This window comes from Aquarana catesbeiana, linkage group LG04 (genome assembly GCF_042186555.1).
Source record: "Aquarana catesbeiana isolate 2022-GZ linkage group LG04, ASM4218655v1, whole genome shotgun sequence".
Classification (NCBI taxonomy): domain Eukaryota; kingdom Metazoa; phylum Chordata; class Amphibia; order Anura; family Ranidae; genus Aquarana; species Aquarana catesbeiana.
This window is the reverse complement of record NC_133327.1, coordinates 602,643,958-602,664,635: the sequence shown is the minus strand read 5'-3', so window position 1 is coordinate 602,664,635 and position 20,678 is coordinate 602,643,958. Positions and strand designations below refer to the sequence as shown.

At 41.6% G+C, this 20,678-nt stretch overlaps 1 protein-coding gene across 2 annotated transcripts in view; it reads right to left on the bottom strand.

Annotated features, from left to right (window-relative positions):
* LOC141140751 (uncharacterized) overlaps positions 1-20,678 on the bottom strand; it is a 133,920-nt gene that overhangs the window by 16,818 nt on the left and 96,424 nt on the right. For both annotated transcript variants that reach the window (XM_073628217.1, XM_073628218.1), the window contains exons 13-17: positions 18,268-18,390; positions 14,241-14,384; positions 4,254-4,482; positions 3,131-3,332; positions 416-722 (exon numbers count right to left, since the gene is read on the bottom strand). In XM_073628217.1, the coding sequence (XP_073484318.1) occupies positions 416-722; positions 3,131-3,332; positions 4,254-4,482; positions 14,241-14,384; positions 18,268-18,390 (1,005 nt within the window). The remainder of the gene's footprint in view (positions 1-415; positions 723-3,130; positions 3,333-4,253; positions 4,483-14,240; positions 14,385-18,267; positions 18,391-20,678) is intronic.

Sequence of the window (20,678 nt, the reverse complement as noted above, 5' to 3'; positions counted from 1 at the left end):
TTTTAAAAAATCACAAAAAGCTAAGTACCTGGCTGTATTGCTGACCCTCTGGCTTTAATACTATTCAAGTCACAGACCAAGAAAAAGTAAGCAGTTTAGCATACTTTTTAGGTCAATGTAGTGAGAAGTAGGGTCAGGATGATAGACATCTAACTAACATTTCAGAAACAGGTAAGCAATAACAGGTTTTCTGTACTATGTTACTCTATCAGGCAAATTCACTAAGACAAATACTAATATAAAACAGTCAATCCCAATTCATTTTTCTGGGGTGTGACTTCAGTAAAATGAAATCTGGCCACTTACTTTGTTTTGCATATTGGCTTATCTATGTATATTGTATTAATAATAGCTATTGCATATCTACCCATGTATATCTCACCAGAATACATCAGTTTTGTTAAATACTACATACCTGGTGATGCAAGCGGACCCGGAGTTATTACTGCTTCCTCCAACTGTGTCTGTTTTAATGTTCCCCCCTTTAGGTGTTCCTGTTTTAGTGTTGCCTCCTCCTTGTGTGACTGCGCCTCCTCTCTTAGAGGGACAGAGTCTAGCTGTTGTATTTGCTCCTCTGGACATTAGAGTTGCTCCTCTTCCCTTCGGAGTACCTCTTGTAGGAGCTGTGGTAGAAGTTATTGGTTTACCTGCATTAGCTTGGCCCAGCTGTTTTTGTTTTTTCATTTCTTCCATAGCTTTCCATTCCTGCCACCATTTTTGAGCTGCAACACAAAACACACAAAATAAAAACAATTCAGCCTACCTTCCCAAGTCAAAATATTAAACTCCTACAGGACAGCCCACACAAAATATTACACACTCACAGGCAGCCCATCCAAAATGTTATACACTCGCAGGCAGCCCATCCAAAATACCATACACTCACAGGCAGCCCATTTAAAATATTGAATACAAAACAAGGAGAAAGAGGCGCCTCTGGGTGCAGACGTTTAAAACAATTTATTAAAAAGATATAGCAACAGCTGGTGATGCACTCACATTTAGTAGAAAAAAGTAGGCAAAGGACTGTCCCAAGACAATCAAGGGGATCCGTGGGGTCATCTAATCCTGGCTGATGGATGACAGAGATACTGGGCAGTCTGTAAACGCTGGATGTTTTTCGGCCGAACAGCAAAGACAGGCTCCAGAGAGAGGCTTGGATGGCATCCGATCAGGCGAGGGATGATGACGTCACTCGATATGCGACGCGTTTCCTGAGCTGGCTCACCATGAATGGTGTGACGGCGGCGCTCCTTTGTCAAGCTGATTGGCTGGGAGCTGAAGAGGAATTTAAGTAGAAAATGCTGAAGGGGAAGGGGGCGGAGTGGGGGCGGAAAGGGGGATGGACCTGGAATCTGATGTGTGGAAGTGTCAGCAGAGGAGGAAATCAAGGAGAAGGACGATATGAGGGGATGTGGTGTGCTGATTTGAAAAAAAGGGGGAAAATAAATAGAAACTAAAAACTATTGGTTACAATGGGAAGGTGACAATGTAAAAAAGGAAGGGAAAATTTATCATAATATGCACAAGTGTAATGAATGGAATGGACGGGGGCAGAGGGCTGCAACACAACTATGGGAGGAAAAATAAATTAAAATAAAAAAGGAAAAATCATGTGTATGTGTGTGTACACATATAAACGGTAGCATGCACCTGTGTGCACATACAAAAAGTCAATTGCATATACACACATATATATATGTGTACAGATAGATGGTGACCACATGTGTCACCTATTGGGCATAAAAGCAAGCGTGCAAGCGGGCACATGCGTGCGCACACGTATGTGCGCCACCACAACATGACACACGCTGCATATGGATCGATGAGCTCGAACCCCTATAGGTGACAAAAGGATATGGATGGTATATTATAAAGGAAAAATATATATAATAAAAATAAATATACAAAAAATACAAATAAAATGGTCGCTACATGAATAACATGTAGGAGTTGTCTTGGGACAGTCCTTTGCCTACTTTTTTCTACTAAATGTGAGTGCATCACCAGCTGTTGCTATATCTTTTTAATAAATTGTTTTAAACGTCTGCACCCAGAGGCGCCTCTTTCTCCTTGTTTTATAGTGCTACTGGGACATGGCTTTCACTCCCACTAGAAGGCTGCCCTGAATGTGGATTTTACACCCTATTCCTGCTTCCTTCATCTGCAGTGTCATTACATGGACTTATAATTTTCATGTTTAATTTAATTGTTATGGAATTTCTTTTCCTTATTGTTTATGCGCATCATTTTATATCAGGATTTGTTTGTCTCTTTTGCGCCATTTACTTGCTGTAAAATATTGAATACCCACAGACTAGGAAGAGGAAGATATTCTAACCAGCTGCATCAGTACCGATTTCAAACCAACTTTACAAAAAAAAAAAATTGTGACTCAATACAAAGGCAACTTTGTGACCAATTTTAAGGCTTTAGTTAAGACTTTCACACACTCCACCATAAAATAACCTCAACTTAACCAAAAAGAAAAGACTACTGTAATAACCCTGATAGAAAATACGGAATGCAGATAATGAAGGGAGTATGGCTTTCCAGGACAAAAAAACTGACAATAGAAAATGACAATAGAAAAGCAAGATGGATCCTGGATAACATTTATTACAAACAATTGGAATAAGGACCCAACAGATTCATTTTCCAGCACTTTTCATCAATTTTATAGAAAACTACACAGCAAGAACAGATGTATCCCATCTACCATAGGTCAAAAAATTGTAAAATACATCCTCATAAAAAATGTTCCATTGTATCATTTAACTAATAATTAGCTTTTGTTAGACCTCCAAAGGGGGACACCTCTGTTTCACTGATTCTCTTGCTTCCCTTGACTCACCCTTTCGGTTGGGATAACCTACATGTATTTCACCTATTCACTATACAATGGATCCATCTTTCCATCTTTAGTAAATCAACTTCCCAGCTTATATGCCTCATATATTTTTTTTATATATACTGTAAATATTTAATGTCTAAGGCAGAATTTAGTTACTTTTGGCACTCTCACATTTGGATTATCTTTTCCAATAAAATTTGGTTCCTTTAAAACAAATCTTTATTTAGGCAATATAGAGCACAGGTAAAGCTAGTATTTTTGTCATGATGGTCTTACATGCTAGTTCTTCTGGTGGCTGTCCTTTGGTTGGCATATTTTCTAGGCGAATACTGGCTTGAAAGCTGAGTCTGGCATCCCGAAGAGCCTGCTGTGACTGCTCTGAAGAGGGCCTGTCATCGTACTGGGCAAGCTGAGCAGTACCTAGTAAATACAAGGCCAAGCTATTGCAGGGAGAGGAAATCACCCCAAGCTGATAGACCTTAAATGACAAAAAATAAAATCCTAAATATCAAGTCATACATGTATGCAATTCTAAGCAACAAATAAGCAGCTTATGCAGACCATGTAATAAGAACTGAGTTTAGTAAAAATACTTTTCAGCCAGATTCAACAAGCCTTTCATACTGTTTGTAGGTGATACTGCAGTCACTTAAGTTGGCCATACATTAGTAGGATCTCATTAGAAAATTTTTGTTTCAAGAAAGTTTATTCAGTTGCCTAATCATTCATGGGGGCATAACGATGTTCATTTTTGACCACAGTGACCAAACAAACAAATGAACTTCTAACAATGAATGTGGTTTTTGTTGGAGAAAGTCCATTCGTTTAAATGTTAAAAGCAAACCAAATTTTGGAGTACTTTCAAATGACATTCGCCAATTCTTAAAATTTTCATACGAATGTTAGTATGAACGTTTGTTTGGAAATCTACAAGTGTGTGGCCTAGTTTTACTATTTCCTCTAATGTGTGTAGGGGGCAAGAGGGAGGGCAGTGCACGGGAACCAGAGAACAATTTGTTTGCATTATTACCAGACTGATTAAGGACTATTCAGAAAACAAGGACACCGACAACTACATATATTGGGATAGTGGGGAAGTAAGGAAGCAGAGGATGAATGCTGGTGTAAAAATCAGGGCTGTTTAACACGTTGTTTCTCTGTGCCCCTGAGTCACTTACAGGGCAAAAGTTCTCATGACTGATAAGTGTGTACCTTTACAATCACACAGTGTAGAAAATGAAGAAAAGTTGTTTTTTAAAGGAAAAATGTAAGCAAAAAAATGAATATCAATTATAGTAAATTTATACATAGTAATACATACTAATCTGTGGTTACAGGGTAATCTCTAGATGCGTTATAAGGGATATTGTTTTTACAGTTGATCACCTCAGTCATTTACCTTTTCCTGCAAGTCTAACAGCCTCTTACATAGAGGAATGGAGGTGAGACGTATTAAAGCAGACAGCGCCTGACATCTTCTCCCAATCCAGGCTTCATTCTTAGAAGACTTTTCAACCATCAGCTCAAGGAGACCAAAGCACGCTTCCAGGAGAGCCCATTCTAACTGCTGTGTGACCATGCCTCGATGTGGGCACTGGCACAAGGCCTTGGCAGACCAATCTGCAACCCTGGTAAAACAATATGCAAAAACAAAAAGCTTTACATATTTGAAAAAAATATATATGTAAAAGCAATGATTAGGCCAGTTTGTGGCAGTGTTATATTATATTTCACTGTACTGTTCTAATCAATAAAGTTCTGGTACTTCCTGGTTGTGTATAAGCTTCCCTGCCCCATCCTGCTTCATACATGTATAAGAGGTGCTTGAGATTGCACAGGTATTGGCGCCAAACTGTACCAACCCTTGTCCTGCTTCTTCTTGGATAAGGTAGTAACCCACCTGTTGTTAAGAGAAGCTCTCCCCCATCTTGTGTCACACTTCTCTCAGTCAGAGGCCCACTCATGACCTTCATGGCCAGAGGCTAAAGTTTTTTACCTTAATGCATTGTATTCTCTGCATTAAGTTAAATAACCTTTCAAATACTAAATACTTACATGAGTCCAATCTCGAACCAGTGCTGTGCCCGAGCAGCAGCGCTCTATACCTCCTCATAGGACTTAGAGGCAGCAGCAGGAGCCATTGGCTCCTGCTGCTGTCAATCAAATGCTGTGAGGAGAGAGCGGGCAGCAGGGCCTAGCTGCGTTGCGTGTCTGTGTTAATAGATGCACACAGCCTGGCTCGGGATCAAGCCTGCATGAGTGCCCCCATAGCAAGTAGGTTGGTATGAGGGCACTCAGAAGGGAGGAGAGCAATGGCGGGGGACCCGAGAAGAGGAGGATGGGGCTGCTGTGTGCAAAACCATTGCACAGAGCAGGTAAGTATAGCATGTTTATCATTAGAAAAAAAAATCCTTTAATATTTAAAATAAGGGAATGTCCACACTAGATCGGTTTTTAGCACTTTACTGCAAGTTCACATTTCTTCCAAGAACATATCACCACGACATACTGACAGAACTCTTGGGTACATAATGCCAGTAACATGAGCAGACATTCAGCAATCTTTACAGTGCAGAGGACAAGTCACATATTTTAAGCCATCTTCTTTTATTTCCTCTCCTTGGGAGCACCACAGAGTTAGAGTCACCTCCCTATGTATACTAATTCCACAGCATTAGGCTTCCATCACCAAGTCATAGGACCTGCAGCTGAGAGAGGAAGGGGAGGAGGAATAAGGTGCTTTAATTACTATACCAATCTCTTTCCAATGTCCCTTCCATAGCTTTGCCCAGCCAGGCATGCTCCCAGTTGACATACTCATTCCCAGGCTTCCACCACTACTCACATATGAGGATTCTGTCCAGACTTCCGAGGCCGTGTGCACTCCGCTACAGAACCCACAGATGAATCCCTTGACACCTGCAAGGCTTTTGACAGCGTAGAATGGCCATACCTGTTTCAAGTACTGCAGTGATATGGATTCGGCCCCCGACTGATAGCCTGGATATGGCTATCCCTCTATATAACCAATAATTTAGGCCCCCTACTACTCCAATTGCAGACTCAGACCAAACAGTGGAATGACTTACCCCTAGACCTTATGGGGCGAGCCAATGTCCTTAAAATGATATATCTATCTAAACTGCTGTATGTCATGGCTAATTCCCCTTGCAAAATCCCTAAATCCATTTTTAAGAGCATAGACTCTATCTGCACCACCTTCCTTTGGAATGGGCGACCCCCTAGAGTCGCACTAGAGACACTTCTTCTCCCGTCCCACCTGGCAGGGTTAGCTTTCCCTGACTTCTCTCTCTACTACCAGGCATCTCAATTAGTTAATATCCATGACTGGCTACACCCTGACTCGAATAACGCGTGTACAACTACCGAAGGAGCCATTGTTTCCTCGTTTGAAACACTACATAACATAATATACTGCAGATGCACGACACCGGGACCTGGAATGTCTATCATACATACTTATCTTGATTTGTTTAAAACAGTGATAGTCAAACGTACTTCTGACTCTTGGTTGGCCTCTCCCAATACTCCACTCTGGTATAACCCTACGCTTAAACTCCCTACCTGACCCTAAAAGATGGACATCCAAGGGGATTAAACACTTATGCCATATATACACTTCTCAGGGTTTCAAATCCTACTCCCAGATGAGATTAGACTTCGATTTGTTACGTACCTATCTATTCTACTACTACCAACTCAGACATGCTGTACGAGCACAGTTTGGCTCCCTAGTTAGTCCCCTAGAGACCCCTGACCTGGAAAAGCTCCTAAGAGCTCCGGACCAGACAAAACTTATATCTACCAATTACTCAGCCCTAGTGACAAGCTCTAATCCTAGGTTCAGGGCAGCACAACAGAAATGGGACTCCTTAGATATCCCTATCACAGAAGAAGGCTGGTCTGAATTCTGTGACACCTTTAAGACCTCGGTTATCTCTTCCAGAGATAGGATAATTCAACTCAAGGTCTTTCACCAATCACACCTTACTCCAGTTAAAATGAAAAAAATGGGCATATCCCCCTTGGCCGAATGCTTTTGAAAATGTGGACACATAGCTGAATCCTCCACTGCTTCTGGACTTGTCCTATAGTACAGAACTTCTGGGTAGGGATGAGCTTCGAGTTCGAGTCAAACTCATGTTCGACTCGAAAATCGGCTGTTCGCAAGTTCACTGAACAGCGAACAATTTGGGGTGTTCGCAGCAAATTCGAATGCCGCGGAACACCCTTTAAAAGTCTATGGGAGAAATCAAAAGTGCTAATTTTAAAGGCTTATATGCATGGTATTGTCATAAAAAGTGTTTGGGGACCTGGGTCCTGCCCCAGGGGACATGTATCAATGCAAAAAAAAGGTTTAAAAACGACCGTTTTTTCGGGAGCAGTGATTTTAATAATGCTTAAAGTGAAACCATAAAAGTGTAATATCCCTTTAAAGTTCTTACCTGGGGGGTGTCTATAGTATGCCTGTAAAGGGGCGCATGTTTCTCGTGTTTAGAACAGTCTGACAGCAAAATGACATTTCAAAGGAAAAAAAGTCATTTAAAACTACTCGTGGCTATTAATGCATTGCCGGTCCGACAATACACATAGAAGTTCATTGATAAAAACGGCATGGGAATTCCCCACAGGGGAACCCCGGACCAAAATTAAAAAAAAAAAATGACATGGGGGGTCCCCCTAAATTCCATACCAGGCCCTTCAGGTCTGGAATGGAAATTAAGGGGAACCCCGGCCAAAATTTAAAAAAAAAATGATGTGGGGGGGTCCCCTTGAATTCCATACAGGCCCTTCAGGTCTGGTATGGTTATTAAGGGTAACCCCGCACCAAAATTAAAAAAAAAAACGACGTGGGGTCCCCCAAAAATCCATACCAGACCCTTATCCGAGCACGCAACCTGGCAGGCCACAGGAAAAGAGGGGGGGACGAGAGAGCGCCCACCTCCTGAACCGTACCAGGCCAAATGCCCTCAACATTGGAAGGGTGCTTTGGGGTAGCCCCCCAAAACACCTTGCCCCTGACCTGAAGGGCCTGGTATGGAATTTAGGGGGACCCCCCCCACGTCATTTTAAAAAAAAAATTTGGCTGGGGTTCCCCTTAATATCCATACCAGACCTGAAGGGCCTGGTATGGAATTTAGGAGGACCCCCCACGTCATTTTTTTTTAAATTTTGGTTCGGGGTTCCCCTGTGGGGAATTCCCATGCCGTTTTTATCAATGAACTTCTATGTGTATTGTCGGACCAGCAATGCATTAATAGCCGCGAGTAGTTTTAAATGACTTTTTTCCCTTTAAAATGTCATTTTGCTGTCAGACTGTTCTAAACACGGGAAACATGCGCCTCTTTATTTTTACGTGAAGAAGGTCATCTTGCTGACCTGGAATGGTACAGCAACCCCTACTAGGGGTCTCTGGTTAAAGCTGATTAACAAATCCCTACCACTGTACAAGCTCACCTTTGATATCCAAAAGAGGAAAAAAACATTTCACAAGATCTGGGACAGATGGCTGGCTAGCCCACTAACCCTCTCACCTACACTGCCATAATTGGATATTATTTAAGGTAGTTTGCCTCATACAGTGAATGACTTTTGCCATGATAGTACTATCCATGACTGTGATACTCGTCTATACAGAGTCTAATGTCGAGATAGAAGTTATCTGAATAACATAGTAAATGCATGATGCACGATATGCTTCTGTTCTAGGATGACATAGGAACATTTTGTATTTTATGTTGGGATTTTTTTTTTCTATTTGTATGTCTGTCTGTATGTTAAAAAAATGCAATAAAAATATCTTTAAAAAAAAAGAACCCACAGATGAAGGTCAGTGGAGATAGGGCAACTACAGCTTCTCACATGATCTGTACCTTCCCGCCTGGGATTTTAGCCCTGCAAGGGGCCCTTTAGATTAGCTCTGTGTACGACTACATCTTAGCAGCTCTGGGGTGTCCTGTTCCCATACCTCAGACTCCCAAGGGCCGCACCCACCCTGGCATATATATGGGCACTAACTACACCCATGGCATCACTAGAAGAGGGATTTCCCTAAAAGGGGAGCTAAAACTTGATTACAACTTTCCCCTTACCTGCAAGCTAACTGGACCTGCCAACTCATTTCTATTGACCAGTGAGGCACCCCAAAACATAAACTGGAGGGAGTAAGGGACAAACATCAACAATACCAGGAACAGATGGAGCTTTGCCATTCAGTCCAAGATTCAAGGTACAGATTTTCTACAATATTGGTTGTAGAATGTTTCCAAGACATACGTTTCTTATACAAGCAAGTCAGACACACACAGTTCAGCAGAGAAGAATCAATATGTAGCCAGCCAATTTAAGCTCAGTCATTTCCTCTCCAATGATGTGCCAGGGGCTGGGGGCTACAGACTTAGCTAAAGTTTGGAATTTTTATTTTTTGAGACGATGATTGATACAGGTTAAAGTCCAAAATGTAAAGCTTTTTAACTGCTTTTGGCCCAACGGGCTAAGAATTTTTCAGAAATTTGTTGAAGGGACATACTGTTTTTTTTTAAATAAATTAATTTAATTAATGCAGCAACCCATAGCAGCTAATCCGCAGTCACTGACCATTAGTCTCACAACAGTAAGCCCTGGTTCACACCAGTTCGAATTGACACGCAACTTGACAGTTCAAAGCCGCATGATAAGTCGCACCCTATTTGCAGCAATGGAACCTTTCAAATTGCTGAGACTCTCAAAAAGGTTCCTGCTCTATTTCTGTGCAATTTCAGTGTCACTTGCATTGAAATCTGTTAAATGAAGCCGTGCAGATGTCTGCAAGCCACACATGAAATTGTACTGATAGTCAGCTGAAGTAGCACAACTTCAAAGCCGCACTGGTGAGAACCTGGGCTAAGGAGTAGTATTGGATGGGTTTTGGGCTTTTGCAGATGGCATTAGTTTAAGAAGTTTCGGAGATAATTCTGAATTCATTGACAGGTGCATTTGACTTACAGTAGACCTCTTTACAACTTGAATGTAGAACCTGTTATGCCCCATACACACGGTCGGATTTTCCGACGGAAAATGTGTGATAGGACCTTGTTGTCGGAAATTCCGACCGTGTGTAGGCTCCATCACACATTTTCCATTGGATTTTCCGACACACAAAGTTTGAGAGCTTGCTATAAAATTTTCCGACAACAAAATCCCTTGTCGGAAATTCCGATCGTGTGTACACAAATCCAACAGACAAAGTGCCACGCATGCTCAGAATAAATAAAGAGATGAAAGCTATTGGCCACTGCCCCGTTTATAGTCCCGACGTACGTGTTTTACGTCACCGCGTTTAGAACGATTGGATTTTCCGACAACTTTGTGTGACCATGTGTATGCAAGACAAGTTTGAGCCAACATCCGTCGGAAAAAAATCCTAGGATTTTGTTGTCGGAATGTCCGAACAAAGTCCGACCGTGTGTACGGGGCATTAGAAGTACATAAAGGCCCTAAATTACATAAAGCTAAATTTGTTTGCCAGGTAGGGTTGCCACCTGTCCGGGATTCACCTGGACAGTCCAGGTTTTGAATCATGTGTCCAGGTTTCAGTCCACCTAAAACCCGGACACATTATTTAGACTGGACTGTGGCTCCCCACATAACCAAGATAGTCACACACAGATCTGTTGCTATCCGGGAGCTGCGGGTGGCTTTACTGGAGCAGGTTCGGCATCACTGGGGGGCAGGGTGATGATGTCAGCAAGATCAATTTGGCCACACCCACATTTTTGCTGCAGCACGCTATGTGCACTGCATTACTAAGTGTTCAGGTTTGGCTTAAAGAAAATGTGGCAACTCTGTCACCAGGTGCATACCTCCCAACTGTCCCTATGTTCGAGGGGCTGCCCCTCATTCGGAACAAAGTCCCTCTGTCCCTCTTTCCTCCTCATTTGTCCCTCATTTTGGTCTGATCTATACAGATGTATATAAAATGCACTACTTATCTATCAAAAAGTGTTTTGCAGTGCTAAACCTTTCATCCAATATCTAAATTGCTGCATTCGTAAATTCCAAAAGCCAATATATAAATGAATAGTAATGGTATAAAAAAGCACTTGTGGGTTTAACCAGTCGTTTGCTTTTTTTTGTACAATTCTCTTTTAAGAGAGGCGTGGCAGGGGGGTGTGTCCTATGTCTACATACATTTACTAAAAGGTTTCCCTCATTCCCATTTCAGAAAATTGGAAGGTATACAGGTGTACTCATATACGATTACTGTTTGAACACTATTATAAATAAAATATAAATAAATAATAAAAACATACAATTATTTGGCTTGTTGCTAATACATGACCATACAAAAATGTGTTTTAAAGTTACATTGTTAAAAAAAAAAAGTTTTTAGGCCATATCTACAGTAAGCCACACGCTTCTGCTTATTTAAAGAGATGCCTTTTATTTAATAATACTGTGCAAAGAGCAATCTTTGTATCCTTAAATGCCCCTTCCAGCTTCCTTCTGTAGATTTTGCTGGTACTTGCCAGTCAGCACAGGTGTCAGTAAACGCACTTCTTGCCCACTGCTAACATGTTGACTCTATAAACATTTCTCGCAGATGTTTGTGTGCGGAGGATTCTGCAGTTCCTCACTACACGCGTCAGTCTATAAATCAGAGTGAATCTAATGTGAGCTGGATAGATCATAAAAAAATAAAAGCAAACAAGTATGAAAAGAAATATGGAAATGTAAATTTACCAATTAAATACAAACTAATGGATTAGATGGAATGGAATGTATAAGGCAGTGCAGACAGCAGCTATGATGTGAAAAGTGCTGTGTCACATAGAAACCAATCACATTAAGTTTAATGGCTTTAGATGAGTGAAAGCTTAATTCTGATCAGTTGCCATCAGTGGCTCTTCTCTGCACCATACTTAGTAAACAAGCATATTTTTCAAAGATAATGGATTTTCATAAAACAGCCTTATTCTTAGCTTTGAAACTTAGGCAGGCCATACACAGTTCGAATCTCGGCCGGTTCAACAAGATCCAATAGAGATTCGTCCATGGGTAGGCTGAATGTACCAAGTTGATTGATCATCTTGGGTACAACCAGCATGCTGGGTTTTACCTGCGATTATTGCAAGTGGCTGCTATAGCTGCTAATAATAATCGCTGTCATCGCCTGGCGGGGATGGCTTCCCGCCTGGAGGAGACAATGGCCCAGCAGGAGGGATTCCCGCATCAACACTGCCAGTTTTGATGAGGGAATCAAGCAAATTTATTTTCTGAAATCATTCCATGTATGGCTGGCCTTACTGTAGAGAGAAATATAACTCATAAAAGACTGTTAATCTTGCAAGGGAATTTTCCCGAGAGCTTAGCGAATGAGGTGAAGCTATGATGGCTTCCGTCATTCATTCATGTGCAAACAAAATTGCCGTTTTCATTTTTCTTGTATGTGATTGGGTATTCTTTGTAAAGTGAAATTTCACCACACTATCTAAGCTCTGGGCTAAAATTCCCTTGCAAAGTGAAAAGCCTATTTGCCTTTCATAAATCAACCCCATAGTGTTGCACATAGTAAAAACAGCAGATTCTAAATGATGGTCTTTATCTATAGGAAGGGAAAAAAACGCCAAACCGGCTGTGGTGGGGAGCAAGATGAGCCTGGAGTCTGTGCAGGGAGGCCGGCGTCAGGCTGCCTTGTGTGGTCATGATGGTATATCCAGAAAGACGATGTGTCCAGCTGGAGAACCTTCGCCAGGTTAATGAAGGAGGCATGGTTAAGCTTCCGAAACGCTCACACAGGCATTGGACTGACAGCTCCTCTCGCTACTCCAGCTGGACACATCGTCTTTGGGCAGACATTCGATTTCTGGATATACCATCACAACCACACAGGGCAGCCTGACGCCGGTCTCCCTCCACGGACTCCAGGATCATCTTGCTCCCCACCACAGCCAGCTTTCTTCTCCACCATAGACTACCACACAGCTCCCAGCTCATTACAATCCACTGCAGACTGTCATCCTCTCTCACCCCCTCACCCGCTTGTGAGTTCTATTTGTTTTATATGGTATTTTACTTAATAAATTGTGCTTCACTATGCTGGTTTGGCGCTTTCTTCCATTCCCTTCCTATTTTACAGATTGTGGCTTTCCAGCCCACATATGAAAGCAGTCTTGCCAGCACCACAGTGTCAGCCATTTTCTACCAATTGACATTTTTATTCCTATACCTCCAGGAATAAGTATCTTTCAATACTTCTTTTTTCCTTGTCAAAAGAAGTTTATTGAGTATACAATATTATAAAGATACATAAAGTAAGTTTACAAGGATCTATAAAGTAAGCTCATTGTTTTACAGTAGGGTTTATATAGGTAAATATCATGAAATTTCAAATATTAAACATTGGGTTCACGTAAACCTAAATTAAAGATATATATCATTTCCTTAGTCACTTTTGTAGGTATTTAAATGATTTATACCTACTATACATATTGTTTACGGGTAGAGTGTATATAGGTCAAATAAATTCTGATAATGAGCTTTAATCGTAAGGTGGAGAAAAGGAAAGAGAAAGAAGAAAAAGGGTAGAAAGGTAGAGGTATGGTCCACAAGGTTGTCCCGCTCGTCAGTTTATTATTCTTTTTAGTTCTCTTTGAAGCCTTAGAATGGGTGTCTCTGTAAGTCTTTTAATCTGTTACCATGGCAACAGGACAGAGTCATTGAAGTTTGACAGGAACTGTTGTTTTATCCAAGGATGCCAAAGTTTTTCAAATTTTGGAATTTGATTTTGATCGATGGCTACCATCTTAGCATGGGACATTGTATTATTCATTCTGTGAATTGTTTCTGCTAGTACCAATGTAGGAGATTTCCATGCCTTGGCCACTGTTTGTTTTGCAGCCGTTATTAGTTGGATCATAAGTTTGAATTAAGAGAGTGTTAACCATTCCGGTTTTAGATTAAGTAAAGTTATATATGGATCTGGTTGTATTATTTTTTAAATATTTTAGATGCAATCACGAAGACTTCCTTCCAGAAGGTTTGGATTACTGGGCACGTCCACCATATGTGTAAATGTGTGCCTATTTCTGGGCATCCTCAAAAACAAAGAGCTGAGGTATTAGGTGAATATTTTGCCACTCTAGCGGGTACAAGGTACCCCCCCCCCCCCCCCCCGAGCCAACGGCCAACTCAGTCCACTACATTTCAATTCTAACTAAAATATCACATTTGAACGGACTCCCCTTTAATTTCCAGATTCTCACGTGGAATGTAACCTCTCCTTCCAATGCCACTGCTTTTTCTGTCACACGTCTTCCTACCCAACATTATTCCTAACAAGCAATCTTATTATATAACAACAGTATTAAATGATTTTATTACTTACATGTGAAGAACCTGCTGAGAACTCATGAGAGTGGGGGAAGAATGAATGGAAAGGGTCCTAAGTAATTGTCCAAATCTCACAAACCCGCTGAGTAGCTGAGTGTTGAAAAGACAAAATGGATTTTCGGCCAGAAGAAGACCAGAGCTGAAACAGACAATTATATTTTGTAAGCCTACTTAAAGCACAACTACAGGAAATGAACAAATTCAAGCACTGATCCAAAATATCCAGGTAACATTTCTATTGTGCAATCAGATAGCCCCATTTTACTTTAATCAGAGTATGATGTAATCCATTGCTGACAGATTGTACAAACCCTTAACAAGTGTCTATGGGTCAGGCTACAGCCTCTTGCCATATGACTTTGTGCCATATCAGAGAGACAACAAGAAGCCTAGAATGTGTGGAGTTCAGAATATCTAGCCTGATCATTTACATACTTCGCAGAACACTGTACAATCATAAAAGGCAATTTTGGCAGTGGGCTGCCCGGGGCACTTCAATTAATTTAAATTAAATACTGACGTCTAGGGCAACATGGCTGCAAAAACAGAATACAAAAAAAGTTTTCAAGCCTAAGTTTAGTCAAAAATAGGAAAAAAAAAAAATCAGCACAAGGGACCGTGCTTTCAATTAAAGTGAAGTGTTCCTTGTGCTGCTGGCTGCGGTTTTAGTTGACATCCTCTGTCTTCTGATTTCCACACCATTAATCTGAGGATAGGACGTGTCATATGCACTTGTCAAGAGTGCCATCTATGCCTCCTCTTTCCGATCCACTCCTCCATTCATAGAAGCTGCACTATAGCTTCCATGAATGAAAACAATCTATGCATTGAAGGAGGCGGACTTTCATTCATCCTCCTCTCCTCCATTCATACAGTGCTTTTCATTGATTCACAGTATTTGCTTGCTCACAATTAGATGATGAAAGTCAGCAAATTCCCTTGCAAAGTCCAACTTCCCTTGCAATGTGAACAGTCTATTTGCCTTTAGTAAATCAAACCCTGATTCACATCGGGAGAGTATCACAAGAATTAAGGGTTGATTTACTAAAGGCATATAGGCTTTTCACTTTGCAAGGGAAGTTGCACTTTGCAGGGGATTTTTCTCCAGAGGTTAGTGAAAGTGGTGAAACTTTACCTTGCAAAGAATAGACAATCACATACAAGGAAAATTAAAAAAAAAAAACAGCATTTTTGCTCCAATCGCATGATTGGACGAAAGTAATCAGATCTTTGTCTCATTCGGTAAGCTCTGGAGAAAATCCCTTGCAAAGTACAACTTCCCTTGGGAAGTGAACAGTCTTTGGCAGCTGCGCTACACGGGCGCATTTAACCCTTTATTCGCCCGCTAGCGGCCGAATAGCGCCACTAAAATGACGGTAAAGCGCCGCTAAAACTAGTGGTGTTTTACCATCAACGACCGCCCGCTCCAGTGTGAAAGCAGCCTAAATTTCTTATAAGGTTGCTTTCACACTGGAGCGGGAAGGCGTTGACGGTAAATCATTTTGAGTCTTTTTAGCGGCGCTATTCGGCCGCTAGCAGGACGCTTTTAACCCCCACTAGCGGCTGAATAAAGGGTTAAATGCCCAGTGTAGCGCCGCTGCCAAAGCACTTTGCAGGCGCTTCATTTCAATGGGCAGGAGCGGTGAAGGAACGGTGTGTACACCGCTCCTTCACCGCTCCAAATATGCTGCTCGCAGGACTTTTTTTAACGTCCTGCCAGCGCAGCGTCCCAGTGTGAAAGCACTCTGGCTTTCACACTGGGACTGCAGGGGAGGTGTTTTTCAGGCGCTTTGCAGGCGCTATTTTTAGCCCCAAAGCGCCTGAAAAACGTCTCCAGTGTGTAAGGGGTCTTAAACATTGCTATTTTACGTTATAATAAATAGCTGTGGAATGTGTGCAATATACAGATTAAGGAATAAACATTGCAGAATATAATATATAATATAAGATTAAGATGGTATGCAAAGTGTTATATTCACAACAACCAAGTAGATTTCAGTTTACTGAAGCAGGCTTAAACCGGCCATAGACGGTTCAAACCATAGGCAGGCTGAATGTACCCAAGTTGATCAATCTATCAACTTGCGTACAACCACATTGCCGGATTTTACATGCGATTATCGCTAGCGGCTGTTTTAGCCGCTAGCAATAATCACTGTCTTTTCCCAGGGGGGAAATTCAATTAGGGACCTTAGATCGTAGGCTCCTTAAGGGCAGAGACTGATGTGAATGTACAATATATGTGTTAATTGACAGCACTATATACAGTGGGGACGGAAAGTATTCAGATCCCCTTAAATTTTTCACTCTTTGTTATATTGCAACCATTTGCTAAAATCATTTAAGTTCATTTTTTTTTTTCCTCATTAATGTACACACAGCACCCAATATTGACAGAAAAACACAGAATTGTTGACATTTTTGAAGATTTATTAAAAAAGAAAAACTGAAATATCACATGGTCTTAAGTATGCAGACCCTTTGCTCAGTATTTAGTAGAAGCAACCTTTTGATCTAATACAGTCATGAGTCTTTTTGGGAAAGATGCAACAAGTTTTTCACACCTGGATTTGGGGATCCTCTGCCATTCCTGCTTGCAGATCCTCTCCAGTTCTGTCAGGTTGGTTGGTAAACGTTGGTGGACAGCCATTTTTAGGTCTCTCAAGAGATGCTCAATTGGGTTTAAGTCAGGGCTCTGGCTGGGCCATTCAAGAACAGTCACGGAGTTGTTGTGAAGCCACTCCTTCGTTATTTTAGCTGTGTGCTTAGGGTCAATGTCTTGTTGGAAGGTAAACCTTCGGCCCAGTCTGAGGTCCTGAGCACTCTGGAGAAGGTTTTCATCCAGGATATCCCTGCACTTGGTCACATTCATCTTTCCCTCGATTGCAACCAGTCGTCCTGTCCCTGCAGCTGAAAACACATCCACAGCATGATGCTGCCACCACCATGTTTCACTGTTGGGACTGTATTGGACAGGTGATGAGCAGTGCCTGATTTTCTCCACATATACCGCTTAGAATTAAGGCCAAAAAGTTCTATCTTGGTCTCATCAGACCAGAGAATCTTATTTCTCACCATCTTGGAGTCCTTCAGGTCTTTTTTTAGTAAACTCCATGCGGGCTTTCATGTGTCTTGCACTGAGGAGAGGCTTCCGTCGGGCCACTCTGCCATAAAGCCCCGACTGGTGGAGGGCTGCAGTGATGGTTGACTTTCTACAACTTTCTCCCATCTCCCGACTGCATCTCTGGAGCTCAGCCACAGTGATCTTTGGGTTCTTCTTTACCTCTCTCACCAAGGCTCTTCTCCCCCGATAGCTCAGTTCTAGGAAAGGTTCTGGTTGTCCCAAACGTCTTCCATTTAAGGATTATGGAGGCCACTGTGCTCTTAGGAACCTTAAGTGCAGCAGAAATTTTTTTGTAACCTTGGCCAGATCTGTGCCTTGCCACAATTCTGTCTCTGAGCTCTTCAGGCAGTTTCTTTGACCTCATGATTCTCATTTGCTCTGACATGCACTGTGAGCTGTAAGGTCTTATATAGACAGGTGTGTGGCTTTCCTAATCAAGTCCAATCTGTATGATCAAACACAGCTGGACTCAAATGAAGGTGTAGAACCATCTCAAGGATGATCAGAAGAAATGGACAGCACCTGAGTTAAATATGAGTTTCACAGGAAAGGGTCTGAATACTTAGGACCATGTGATATTTCAATTTTTCTTTTTTAATAAATCTGCAAAAATATCAACAATTCTGTGTTTTTCTGTCAATATGGGGTGCTGTGTGTACATTAATGAGGAAAAAAATGAACTTAAATGATTATAGCAAATGGCTGCAATATAACAGAGTGAAAAATTTAAAGGGGTCTGAATACTTTCCGTCCACACTGTAAGTACCTGTTATAAAAATAAATAAATATGTATTTCCTCATTCGTTAAAGTTGTCCTGGCATCAGGTTTTAATTGCTTTAGCCTTTAATGGGTATATAGGCACATACTCCAAATGATGTAGAATGAATTTGACCTTACCCTTCTTGTGTAAGAAGATCATTAAGAAACGTTTCCATGCCTTGCTGGAGATAAGTTACTGACTCTTGTGTTCTTGCACCAGGGCCACCATCCTGCTCTAGGATAGCTAAACCAACATAGCACCTAAACCAGATGTGGATGTGTTATTTGATGTAATAAATTATATTAAATGTTCATACAATAATTTAAGCTAAAATTAAATCAATTGTTCCAGCAGCTCACATAATGTAAAATACCGGTAATGACATTAAGTACCTTTTTTTTGTTCATGTTTTAGCCCATTATAGGCTGTTTTACAGCATAAAACCTGCTCATCCACATCCACAGTACTTAAAAAAGGTGGGGCTAATATAGGGCAGAGGTGCCTAGTGTATGTCAGAAGGGGGATGTATCTAACTTTTGAAAAAATCTGTAAACAATTTTAAAATGTCAATTAAAGATTATCTGAATACAGGCATATTTATTCAATAACACTTTGTAAAGAAAAATTGTAAACACGCAAAGTGTAGTGACCTATAGTAACAGATGCCAATCCCATGATATGATGACACAAACTAAAATTAGCGTGAAATGGCACTGATTGCTAGAAGTTATTGCAGTTTACATCTCACCACTGCTTTTTGTAATTCTCTGTTGATTAAGGCCATTTAAATGTGGTATTTATTGGAATAACTAATTTTTCATTTTTTTACCATTTGCCTAGGATTACGGTAAAGGCTAGTGTACATGAGCATTAGACTTAAGCTGGCCATAACTGAAAGATTGTTTGCCAGGAATCTGCAAAAATTCCCTTCATGTATGGCCATCTTTTACCACTTAAGGACTGGAAGGATTTGCCCCCTAATGACCAGAGCACTTTTTACAATTTGGCACTGCGCTGCTTTAACTGGTAATTGTGCAGTCATGCAATGCTGTACCCAAACGAAATTTGCATCCTTTTTTCCACAAATAGAGCTTTCTTTTGTGGTCATTTGGGGGGGGGGGGGGGGGTGCTAGCTTGGCATTTCATGGCCACCGAAACTGTTATGCCCCGTACACACGGTCGGATTTTCTGATGGACAATGTCCGATCGGAGCGTGTTGTCGGAAATTCCGACCGTGTGTGGGCGCCATCGGACATTTTCCATCGGATTTTCCGACACACAAAGTTGGACAGCAGGAGATAAAATTTTCCGACAACAAAATCCGATTGCGTCAATTCCGACCGTGTGTGGCCTGTTCCGACGCACAAAGTGCCATGCATGCTCAGAAGAAATTCCGACACGGGACAGCTCGTTCTGGTAAACGTAGCGTTCGGAATGGATACAGCACTTTCGTCACGCTGCAATGTTCAAAATGGTTTAATACAGCGCACTCTCTTCTTCTTTATAATGTGACAAGAATTAAGTAGTTTTTCTGCTCATATTCACACACACTTCTCACAAACTTATTTCGTTACTATTTATCGGGATTCCCTCAATATATTTTGATTTCTCACATCTGACAACAAAATTTTTTTTTTTTTTTGGACTTTAATGTAGATTCTTTTTTTGTGTTTCTCTTTTTTATTTATTTTTTTTTTTCGTGATTTTGATTTGTATTCCCGAAAATGTTTGTGTGTTTTTTGTGACAAGTTGCCACAACACCACTAATATGTTGTTCTATTTAATCTGTAGGAGATTGTTTGGTGTTGTTGTCCCTTGTTAATTTCACATTGTACTTTAGAAATGTACCTGAACCGTCACCAACAAACTGTCCTTTTTGGATGAAAACACACACAGGAGAGTAGAATTTACCCCAAAATATTTTATTAAGGGCTCACAACTAAACAAAGAGGGAGGCAACGCTGGAGAAACTGCAGAAGTGGGCGAAGCCTTGGACCCCCGGGGCAGACATCAACTATTTAAAAGCAAAATTGGTGGCCTGAGGAGTCCATATCATAAGGGAGGGCAGTCTGGTCCAGAAGTCCCAGAGATCCGGAAAGCAGCAGATGACATCTGTGTCCCCAGGCTGTGGTCATACAAGAGACTGCAGCTTCTGTCAGACCAGACTGAACCCAGGGCAATCACTCTCAGGTCTTCTTTCCACGCTTCCTTCCAGCCTTTGGCTGTGGTGGTGGAGTTGTGGCAGCAGGAGGAGGAGGAGGAGGAAGATCGTCCCTCTCAATGACATCCGTCTTGTGTGTCAGTTCCCCACTCTCCCCCTTACGAAGGACTTTATAAATCAGGTCCTCAGAGATCTTGCGTTGACCCTCCTGCATGCCCTGCAATTTTGTGGCAGCCATGCAGGCAAAGGCCTCTTCAGGACTGGGGAAGGCTCGGAGGGACGCCGAAGCCTCCTGGATCAGCCTGTACGCTGAATCCTGCACGGGACTCGGAGTGGCCTTCCTGGCTCGTTTATATGGCAGGCGGAGGGGAGGGACCTGAGACTCAG